Here is an 11884-nt window from a genome sequence, read left to right as displayed (position 1 = left end):
GGTTTGAAAGGCGGGACTGGCAAAGCTGGACTTAGCGTGCAGGGGTTGCCTGGTTTCTCCGAGTGCAGTGCAGTGCAGAGCTTTGAGGTGACCCTGTGGGTGCTTGGAAAGGGCATTTTGCTTTAAATGACCCGTTTGACAGAAAAGCAGTTTGGAAGTCTTTGTTGGCACAGTGAGCTGCATTTGACCTGCTCCTAACTAAGCCTGCAATCCCCTCTTGCCTTTCAGTTTCTGCTGAAGCCCTGCAGGCACTGTTCTTCAGGAGTCCTTCCCAATGAGAGGATCCGCAACATTGGCATCTCGGCCCACATCGACTCGGGGAAGACAACACTAACGGAGCGAATCCTCTTCTATACGGGCAGGATAGCACAAATGCATGAGGTCAGTTTTCAGAGGACTCCAGAGAGTGCTGCTTTTCATGGGCTGAGCGTGCTAGGTGCCATCGCAATGTTGCTGTGACTTGTTCACCCACACTGTGTAGGGCATGGGGTGAGGGAGCTATGCCTGCTGCACCCAGTGAGGCTTTTCTGGCCAAGCTGGAGATGGAGTCCTAAGAATCGACTGGTTTCCCTGGTACCCCTTTAAAAATGAGTGGAGGGCAAGGGGATAGAAAGTAATCCCTCCTTTACTGTAGTGTTCTCCTCTTTTCAGAACACTTCAGATCTTATTTAAAGACTTACTTTTCCCTTACTATCCATGTCATAAATATACAACAGAAGATATATGTTTCTTTTGATGTAGTCAAAGATGACTGTAAGAAACAGAGAACCTAGGGATGTAATTTTTAGTTTCAGGTATGTTGGCTTGTTAAATTCACAGTGGAGCATAATTTCCCGCAGATTTCTGATAACCATTTGCAGGAACAATCCTCAGGAGAGCTAAATACATTGAAGTTGCAGGTGCAGCTTTGTTACAAATTTGTTTGTAATTTAAGAGTTCTAAGCAGTTCTGCAGTCTGTGCTTTTTTTCACTGTATGAAAGATGATGCTCAGTATATAAAGCATCAGTCCTGTATGTGCAAAATTCTTAGTAAACTCACTTGGACCAAATGTTTTCTTTTTTTTTTTTCTTTCTCCCCCCCCCCTACCCCCAGGTGAAAGGTAAGGATGGAGTTGGAGCTGTCATGGATTCAATGGAGCTAGAGCGACAGCGTGGAATCACAATTCAGTCTGCAGCAACATACACCATGTGGAAAGACACCAACATCAACATCATAGACACACCAGGTAACGATAGTTTGGAATGTGTTAAGATTGCTGTTCCCTCATGTATGCAAAGAGCATGGTGCCATCTTTGTGTACCTTAGTCACTCAAGTTGAGCTAATAGGACTCTTTCTGTATAGCTGGAGACTGAGTCTGTTGGCTGTTGCTCTTTTCTGCAGCTATGAGAAAGCAATTTCTCATTGCCTTTTATCATCTAGAATAATGGAGGGTTTTTGTTACGCAGGACATGTGGACTTCACAATTGAAGTGGAGAGATCTTTGAGAGTTCTTGATGGAGCTATTCTGGTTCTCTGTGCTGTTGGAGGAGTTCAGTGCCAGACAATAACTGTGAACAGGCAAATGAAACGTTACAGTGTGCCATTTTTAACGTTCATCAATAAATTGGACAGAATGGGCTCTAGTCCAACCAGAGCCGTACAACAATTGAGGTATTTATAATTTAAAATTATTTGTGAAACAGTTCTGAACCATTCATATAGCAGATTAATACTAAGAATATTGAAAAGCATTCTCTTGTGGGGTCTGTAGTTGCAGTTTTGGAGGATAATACCTGACTTGAGGTCAAAACTTAATCTGACCTTTAACAAGGCTCTATGTTCTCAAGAAAAACAAATTCTAGTGTCAACCCAGGCTTGCAGTGACTGAGAGTTGGGGTTTGGATATTTATTTTTGTTGATGGAACTATATTTAGAGCAACTTTGAAAACAACCTCTTCATTTTTCATAGATCCTGCTAGCAAACATGCTGTTGCTCACAGCAGGGAGACAGCACAGGGTTGGATGGTTTCTAGTTAAAATATTAGGAGTGCTGCTTCCTTCCTACCTGCAGTCTTTATGTGCCTAATTTAATCTGAGAGATACATGCATTAATATGCATTAAGGGAGAAGCAACTCCCATAATCAAGTAATTAATCTGAAACCAGTTTGCACTGCCACCTTTCCCGTGAAAGTTGCTCACTGTATCTGTTGGGATATAGAGGACTGGCAGTCACTCCGATTAAAATGCAACTAGGTGATTTTCATCAATATTGGTAGATTTTTGGCACTGTCCAAAGAACAAAAAATAGTGATATATTGTAGGAATGGGATGTTGTTCAAAGACCATCTGGAGCACATACGTAGAAATCATGTTTTTCTTGAACTAACTTATATTTGTTCACTTTTTCAGATCCAAGTTAAAACACAATGCAGCTTTTGTTCAGATTCCAATTGGGCTGGAGGGAAACTTTAAAGGAGTTATAGATCTTATTGAAGAAAAAGCTATATATTTTGATGGTGCACTTGGGTAAGTTTTGAAACTTGCATATTTCTTAGCTGGAGCTAGTCTTTTTATGAGTTTCTCTTCAGAGATGAAAAAGCCTGCTGTTTGGAAAGTTAGGGATGTGGTTTGTGCTAGGGCTGAGGTATCAACCCTCAGCGCTCCAAGTTACAGCAAAATGATTCTGCAGGGTCAGTTTTAGTGATGGGGAGCTGCAGCATGAATTGTTTGCTAACTGCAGTAGTGTGAAGGGGTGGTAGCCGCACTTGCCACCCTGAGAAATAGGAAACTTGCTTCATAACGGGAACTGATAGTGTATGCTTGGCATGAGCTTACTGGGATGAAGATAAGGTGTGGGTGAGGTTGTTGAACAGGTTGTTCTGCATCCTTGCAAACTCCTGCCATCAGTGGGAAGAAACCCTCTCCTCCTAAAGCATCAGAGATAACACATTGATATTTTTATGTGCTTTCTGTTCAATGTCCATGTCAATGGTGAATTCTTTGGTCAGGCTGGTTGTTGGAAAGGGTAGTGATTGAAAGGTTGATTCATGTGGTATTCCTTTAGAGTGGTTATGTTATTTGTCTTTGTGTAGCCAGACTCTTAGGTATGATGAAATTCCAGCTGAGTTTAGAGCTGAGGCTGCAGAGAGACGTCGGGAGTTGATCGAGTGTGTTGCTAACTCAGATGATCAACTTGGGGAGCTGTTTTTGGAAGAAAAGATTCCTACAGCTGCTGAGTTAAAGGTAACTTTATTGTGGTTATTCTTCCTGTATCTTGCTCTTTTGTGTCCCTATCTCCCCTTTCCCCCCTGTCGTGGTTTAGCCCCAGCCGGCAACTAAGCACCACGCAGCCGCTCACTCACTCCCCCTCCCACAGTGGGATGGGGGAGAGAATTAGGAAAAAAACCTCGTGGGTTGAGATAAACACAGTTTAATAGGACAGAAAGAGAGAAGGAAACAACAGTGATAATACCAACAAAGGAATGTACAAGAACAAGTGATGCCCAATACAGCACGAGAAGCTGGACTGTCCTTGACTGCTCAGCAACAACCCAAAACATCAGCACATTATCAACAGTTTCTCATCCCAAATCCAAAACACAGTCTCACGCTAGCTTCTGTGAAGAAAACCAGCTCTGTCCTGGCTGAAACCAGGACACCTCCCCAAATAAAAATTTCTTGAAGTCTTGAAGAAATTTTGTTTGCTTGAATTCTCTGGTACGAGTTCACCTCCCACAGGTGGACTCCTACTTCACTCCCTCTTGAGGACCCATTCCAAGATTTGATTCTTGGTTTGCACTGGGAAGTCTGAGCTTGTGCGTGTGCCCTTTAGAGACAAGCAAATGGCTCAAAGGTGCATCTAGTAATTTTTGTCATTCTGTTGCGTTGCCATGTTACAGCTTGATGGCCGTGACTTGCTTCATGTCCCACAGCAAGTCAGTTGTTGAGGTGCTGCAAGTCGTCTTTGTGCCTAGGAAATCCTGTCTTATTTTGTATTTGCACTGATTACAACCAAAGTGAAAAGAGCAGTACACTAGAAGGGAACTGGAATGACTTTACTTGGAGACTCCAAAGGAAATGAACCCGGGTCAAAATAAAGTTTTCAAAAAAGAAGAGAATTGCATCTCTTGAAAGAGGGAAAAAATTGATACATGATTTATTTTATGAATTGCATCAGATATCAAATGGCAAACATGCCCACATAAAGAGATGCTTGCAAAAGTAATGAATAACACCATTGTCCCAACATCAGATGGCCATAGATTGAAAATTATTTGTTCTCGTGACCTTTTGGTATCACTGTTTCTTCAAGTGCATGTCCACATAATGAAAGGTGATAGAGAGGTCTAGGAAGATCAGCTGCAGTTGTACAGTCATTATGCGAATCTTGCCACTGTTTGCTTCAGGATGAGAGCTGCTTGTGTGGTTCCATGGAGGCTGGACAGCAGACTAACGTTCTTCTTTTAGGCTGTTTTATGTCAGACTTGGCAACCTGCATGTGCCTCAGGGGATTGTTACGTGGGATGGCAGTCCTTTCTTTAAGGATCGTAGTTGAGTAATGGTGCCTCTTGAGTTACCGCGGGATTAGCTTTAGCCAGGACAGGTGCAAAAGCTTGGCTATCCTAGTGTGAGCCTGAGAGAGCCTGTGCCGCACGTGGACCTGCTTCTGCTTGTGCCTTGAGCGTAAAGGTAATCCGAGGACACTTACCCTTAGAGAAGAAGTGCTAAGCTGGTTTGCATTTACCGCAAAGCCCCATGGGGTAGATATGTAACTCAGGACACCGATGTGTAACTGTCAACACACGGCAGTCTGCTGGGCTTTGTGTCTTGACGGATGGTGGTGTAAGGGAACCACATGGAGGGCGGTATGGTTTGCAGGCCTGATCCCAACATGGTTGGGTTTTGCCCTTAATGCATGCTTGGTGCAAGGATTTGTGTTATGCATCTTGCTGTTTGCCACCACCTCTTGCTAGTGCCGGAAGTTAACTTGAGCAGTAATCTTCTAGTGCCCACTGTTAGTAGTTATTAATTAGCCAGATGTTGAAACTGCTACAGGAGATGAGTTGCTTAATGTGATTAAATAAAAAAGTGTCCGAAGAGCCCGTTGCAGTGGGGGAAGCCTTGCAGGCAGACTGCTTTTTCTAAGAGAGCTGCTGTTGGAGCTGGAACAGTTTGTCTTTGAGCGGTGGCGTTGCACAGAGTCTCCCTGGGGCCTGGAGCCCGCCTGACGTGGCACTTGCTACCTCCTTTTGGTTTTCTTTGCCAGCAGCTGGGTGCTTCAATTGGCAGCTGAAGAAGACAGGCCATATTGAGACGTAAATGTTATAAGCAGGAGCTGGTTCTCTTGAGTGGAGCCTGCTAGGCCAGCTGAGTTCGAGTCAGACATGATCACTGAGGTTGCCATTTTAAACATAGTGTGATATGTAAGTCCTCTTCTGAGTACTTGGCCCGTTAGCAGTGCCTGGTTGCCCCTGTGCAGTAGTCCTTTCCCTGTTAGGGTTTGCAGTGCTTGCTTTCCAGATAGTTGCCCACTCCATCTGTTTTGGGATAAGAGGACTGGCAGTCCCTGAAAGCTGATGGATGTTGCAAGTCCCCTTAAGATTTATTTATTTGAATCTTCCTGACTGCTAAATTTTGATTGCTTTGAACTTTACTACAGACCTTGGGTTTGGAAGTGTTTGGTTTTTTTCAAACTGGTTTGGCTATATGGGTGATTTACTGGTGATTAACGCCTCTAGGAAGAGTATGCAAGCAAAGAGTATGCCAAGCAAATGTATCTCTTATAACCAGGCACTTATTTACTCCAGTAATTAAATATTACTTTATGAAGCCTGAGCTATTCCTGTTACAAAGCAGCCCTTCCCGCTTTGATAAAGACAGAAATGTAGTAGCAATTTGTGACCTGTAAGGATCTGTCCTTCACCTGGCAGAGGGAACCGTACCGATGTGAATACACTGTATTGCTGTAAGAGGTGAGAGATTTTTAGCAGGAAGCTATTTGTGATAGCTCCTGCTGGGAGGGAAATCTGTTACCAAGATAAATTTGTCTATTCAGCATGCCTCTGCTTCCCACTTCTGAAAGCCAATTAATTACAGCTCTAATGGCTATACTATTGCAGATGCAGGTTAATTTGTACTAATATGTCCCTGAAGATGGATTTTCTTTCAGTGGCCAGCAGCCAAGTTTCCACTGAAAATATCTTTTTGTGGAAATGATGCTAAGTATCACTCCTGGATGCCACAGTTGTGGCATATGGTGCTTACTGAAGATCAGCTGCTTTAAACATCACCTCATTTACTGCTGTCTGTAATGCTAAACTCAAGGAACTGATGTGCCCCAGATACTCAGTGGGGCACTCAGTGACAATAATCTTTATGTGAAAACAAAATTACGTTTTTTTACCCAAGGTAATTGTTAATGAGGATAAATTGCAGTCATGTTGCTTCACTTGAAAACACGTGGCTGAATAAAAACACTGGGCATCAGCACAGCCGTATTTCCAGCACTCTGGTACATGAGAAGAGTCTTGGGCTAGATGAGCAGGATTGCTGATGTAGGATTTTTTCCCTTGTACTATTTTTGTGAAGTCACTACATCAACAAATTTAAGGAACCACTGTTCTCTCTGTTAATTATGAAGATAAGCATCTGTCTTTGGGTCCAGTAAATAACTCACAGATTAGATGATGTGGTTAACTATCTTGGCTATCAAGGAGGATTCATTTCTTTTAGCTTATCAAAGATGACAGGAGCTGCTTGCAAGTGGAGTGAGTGCCTCTGTAAGCGTGGGGAGATGGCATCCTCTAGTGGCAGGGAGAGGTGAGACCAAGGTGGCAATCTTGGCTTCAGTAATTAATTGGGGGTGTGGAGGGGGGCAAATAGCTTCTGTCCACCTCTATGGAAGATGGCTATGATCACTTTTATGGAAGCTGTTAGTGCTCAGCTACGCTTTGCAGCGCTGTGTGATGCTTGGGTGAAAGGCACTGAGTAAGCATGATGTTACCGTGCAGTTAGTTTATCTTGCTCGGTTTGCAAGGATGCCCTGGAAAGATTCCCAAGACAGCTGGTTCAACTTCAGCAGGTCTGTAGATGAATGTGAATAGGTTCTTCTGTTGCGCCTTTAAAACATCCTTCATCAAAAAATGATGACTCATTGAGCATGGCACTTGCCCAAATATCCCTTCCCTACCTAACTTCCGATTTCAGAAGAGTTTTCCAGAGTTTAAACATATCTAAGCATCTCATCTTACTTTCACAAATTTACATGTTTATTGTTTCCCAACATAACTAAATAGGGGGAATTGCACATCTAAAACAGAAATTAAGCATCCTGACTTTACCAGCAGAGAATCAAGAAACTTTTTACAGAGTATTTTGGGATTATCATTATACTTATCTTAGGCATTTTCATTTTTAAGTTGAATCTAAGATGAAAAAAATTCTTACACTTCTGTAGAATTCTGGGAGCAAGTTTTAGAGGTAGCTTTTGTGTAGGGGCTTGTACAGGAGTCTGTGTGGGAATGGCTACTTTACTCCAGGAGTAGAGATAACCAGCAGAGAGAGAATCTAGACTGCTGCTTGGTTAGTACTGCGTCAGACTCCTGAAGTTGTTGCAGGAGGAGAGTAATGCGCTGATATTTTCCAGCTTGCAATCAGAAGAGCAACACTGAAGAAGTCCTTTACCCCAGTACTGGTGGGAAGTGCTTTAAAGAACAAAGGAGTACAGCCACTGCTGGATGCTGTCCTGGAATACCTCCCCAATCCTTCAGAGGTTGAGAACTATGGTATTCTTAACCAGGGGTGCGTATATTCATGAGCATATGAAGCGGTCTTGGAATCAGGTTTCAAAGTGTGTAATACCTAGCAGGAGATGTTACTAACAAAATATACGATCATTTACTGTGTGTATTAAATGCCATTGTAATTTTGCACAAACTTCCAAAACGAAGCTCATCTCTCATCTGAGGTTTACTGCTTATACTGGTATTTTTAACACACATTAAATGTTAAATTTGAAAAATTTACTGTCTGATGAGATAGTTCTGTAGAAATTAATGACAACGCTTAAAACCATGCCTACAGTAGAGGAGAGAGCACATCTGAAATGTGTAAATAGTGTTTTATCCTTTGCACATGTTTATTGATGTGCCTTCACAATTAAGAAGCATGAAACCCAACATTAGAGCCAGTAAATAGCCCTTAACATTCCAGTCATGGCTTAGGGGTGGCCATAAGGTCTTTTTAATGTGTTTGAGTTGTAATCATAGCTAAACAGAAATGATGCTAATAAATACAGTTTATGACTTTTTCTCCCAGCAGTTACCTGATTCTTTGAGTCCTCACTGCTTCTGTGCCTCGCGCTGCCTCTAACGTCTGCCTGCTAAGATAGACTAAAATTTCTCATGTGGCTCATGAGCGTTGTCAGAAGGGTTACTGCAGTGTCTCTTTTTTCACTCTAAAACTGGACTTGCCCATGAGTTGTGCAATGATCAATTGCTTTCATGGCAAAATAGTTGGACAATATGAAGGACTAGTGATATTTGTCATAATTTTGACCCCCTTTTTGGGATCTGCTGCAGTTTCCCTGAGATACTTTCTGAGCATATGAGAGCTACAGGTGTGAGCATCTTTAAGTCTCAGTTACAAATCTGTGAAACCGAGGGCCCTTGGGACTTTTTGAGGTTGGGCTCATGTTTAGAGGAGGCTGCCATGTTTGATTCATAACATAAACTCTCTTTCCATCCCTGTTTTTAAGGGATTCTGAGGACAAAACCAAGTTCTTGTTGAACTCTGCTCGAGATGATTCCCAGCCTTTTATAGGCCTTGCTTTTAAACTGGAGGTAAGCTGTTAATGTTTTCCTTTCTAATGCAGCAAAACTAATAGAGAAGCAGGGCATTTCCTGCGAGAGTTGTTGGCCTGTGCAAGTCTTGCTTGCACTGAGCTATTGGTGGCTTGTTAGTGATGCCTGGGAAATGCCTTTTGTTTTGGGGGAAAAGCGCATATTTGAAGCTTTGTATTTTAAGTGTAGCTATTTGTGCATGTGATGGCTTTTTTACTTGGTCACTGCATATATGGGAAAGCTAAACTAAAAGTTTCTAGAGAATGGATGCCCAGAACATTACCCAGCTGAATTTATTCAATTGCTTGCAAGTTACCCGTGCTACAATATCTGACCTCTGCGGAGCAAAAGTTGTACTCACATTGTGTTAACCCTGCAGGTGGAAAGAAGGTAGCCAGGTTCATTATTTCTGATTTGAGTAGAAAGCAGAGTGAGTCCAAACAGATGGTACTACCAAAACTTACATAGAACAAATTTTAAAATCAGTTTGTTTAAATTCAATTTAAATTTAACTTCTTTAAAAAAAAATAAATGTTTCAACCATAAAATCCACAAATGTATCAAACGTTGCCAAATTTGGACATTTTAAAATGGGTTATGTGCCTCAAATTCTTAATGATTTTCTTAGGTAAAACTGGGGGGGGTGTTTGTTGGCTTATTTCAAATACTTCCAGAGAAAAATCTTGGTTTTGTTTGAAGTTGGAAACAATGGAACATGAGAGAGTTGGAGAGGAAAAAAGTACACCATTTTAATGAAACAAGTTGTTTGCTACCTACGGAGTAGCAGTTCAAATTCTCATATGGAAAGTGACTGTCCAAATTGCTAGTTATGTCTCTGTTGGGAAGTTTTAAGGCTGGTAAAATTGGAGAAGTAAAGAAAATTGCCAGGAGATGCCAAGTTCCATTCCAGAGCCAAATGAAAGCAGAGAGTACGCTAAAAAAAGTTTCATTTACACGTCTAGTGTTTAAATTCAAAACAGAAACATTTAGCCAGTCAGTGCAGATCATGCTTTGAATAGTAGTGGTCTTTCCTCCCAGAAGGTTTATGTCTGATTTTTAATGAATTTTGATTCCAGGCTGGCCGTTTCGGGCAGTTAACTTATGTTCGAGTTTATCAGGGGATGCTGAGGAAATCTGATTATATCTATAACACCAGGACTGGGAAGAGAGTGCGTGTACAAAGACTTGTCCGTATGCATTCCGACAACATGGAGGTGAGTGTGAGAGGTACAATCCAGATGGGTTGCCTTTACTAAATGAGCTTCTCGATTTTCAACTACCTCTGAACGATGTGATGTCAAATTTCTGCTTTTGTTGTTAACTCATACTTGCCTGTAGCACTTAACTAGAGCTCTACAAGAAACTGGAATGAACTCTAGTGTATTATTTCCACTAAAGTGGAAGAACCTTTGCCCAAGAAGCATTATAAAATGGCTTTGCAGTGATAGCTAAAGAAAGCCAGCTGTGGTATTATCTCCATTAGCAAAACACACAAAAAAGTTTTCTTCCATGCAATTATTGAATACAATTCTTAAACTAAAAATTGACTCTCAGAATGTTGCAAATGGTACCATTTTGTGTTTAAAATTCCTGAACTCTATAGCTGGGTCAGGACTGCCCGAAACATAGTATGTTGCTTGACCAGAATAAGTTAGCATCCCTTTTTCTGTGTGTACTTTGAATAAATAGATGGAAAAGTTACAGAGCATTTTATCAAAGTTGGAACTTTCAAAGGAGCTTAACTTAAGGCTTTTAAACACAGTATTTGTATTGCTGCTTAAAATTGGATGTAGTTTGTAATATATCTTTCAGTGTTATCTAAACAGTCAACTTTTCTTTCTTAAGGATGTAAATGAAGTTTATGCAGGTGACATATGTGCATTATTTGGAATTGATTGTGCTAGTGGGGATACGTTCACTGATAAAACTAGTACTAACATTTCCATGGTGAGTACACCTTTTCATCTGTATGCCTCATGCTTTGGAATTTACCAGGATTTTGTTGTAGAAGTTTTTAATCACTTGTTCAGTTTAAATATATTTTGATGTATTTGCAATTGCAAGTATTTTTTGTGACTATTTGTTATACCTCAAGGAGCCCGGATATATAAAAGTATGGTATGTGCAAGAGAGATACACACCTGTTTACCACACTTGACATCAAATATATTCCTGAAGTGTTAGCAAACTGTTCTAGACTGTTAGAAGTGGATGCTGTTACCCAAAAATGTTAAGCTATGTATTTGTGTAGGTATTTAAATACGTCAGTTTTATTTATATATACACATTTACAAAATCTGATGGGAAGCAAAGTCTTCTAACTAGTGTGAAATTCAGAGATCAAGTCGCATCTAGGAAACCTTGGAAATACTGTGGTTGGCAGTGTGGCATGCATTATGTTGTAGCCTTGTGGTAATCCTCAGGAGAGTTACATAATTTTGGTACGCTATAATATTAGATACGAGCTAAATAAGTAAAACTGTCATCCCTGTTCGTAACCCGGCGTTCCTGTGACCGGACTTTTCTGGAGAAATTGCATCGCCAGGTGTACTGGAACTCAATTGTATGATCTCTTCCTTTATGGCCATTGCAGGAGTCGATTCACATCCCTGATCCGGTCATTTCAGTAGCTATGAAGCCTTCCAACAAGGTAGGAGCCTATAAATCAACCTTTTTATGACTGAGTTACCTTTCCTTTTCTGCTTTTACCATTTCATGCAGGTTAGCAGTTAAATATGGAACCACAGACTAAAATGAGCAGCGTTTTAAAATGTTCTATCCAAAGTACTTTAGAAGATGTCATTCAGATAACTTGGCATGTGACTGTATTAGATGCCATAAAGAAGATGCATGTCTTTGACCTGGGTAAACGTGGACTTGAAGTAGCTGGAGGGATAAATACAGTTATAAATGTATGGCTGTGTTTCAGAAAATAACCTCATAAGCGTAGAAATGCTAAGCAGTTGATAGGAAAATTTCAGGCTGTTTTGTTGTGTGACTTCTGGATGTTAATGTTTTCTTGTGTGTGTAATTGTTTTTCAGAATGACTTTGATAAATTTTC

General features: G+C 41.1%; 1 protein-coding gene across 1 annotated transcript in view; it reads left to right on the top strand.

Annotated features, from left to right (window-relative positions):
- Positions 1-228: 228 nt before the first annotated feature.
- Positions 229-11884, top strand: part of GFM1 (G elongation factor, mitochondrial 1) — a gene marked incomplete at its 5' end in the record, with an annotated part of 12817 nt that continues 1161 nt past the window's right edge. Inside the window, 11 exon segments of the mRNA XM_010284739.1 lie at positions 229-381; positions 1094-1226; positions 1448-1652; positions 2392-2508; positions 3075-3225; positions 7628-7782; positions 8738-8822; positions 9899-10036; positions 10668-10769; positions 11416-11472; positions 11865-11884. The exon segment at positions 11865-11884 is cut by the window's right edge and continues 22 nt beyond it. Of these exon segments, the coding sequence (XP_010283041.1) occupies positions 229-381; positions 1094-1226; positions 1448-1652; positions 2392-2508; positions 3075-3225; positions 7628-7782; positions 8738-8822; positions 9899-10036; positions 10668-10769; positions 11416-11472; positions 11865-11884 (1316 nt within the window).

This window comes from Phaethon lepturus, unplaced genomic scaffold (assembly GCF_000687285.1).
Source record: "Phaethon lepturus isolate BGI_N335 unplaced genomic scaffold, ASM68728v1 scaffold46583, whole genome shotgun sequence".
Taxonomy (NCBI): Eukaryota; Metazoa; Chordata; class Aves; order Phaethontiformes; family Phaethontidae; genus Phaethon; species Phaethon lepturus.
The sequence above is the reverse complement of the archived record's forward strand: the minus strand, read 5'-3'. Positions and strand labels throughout refer to the sequence as shown.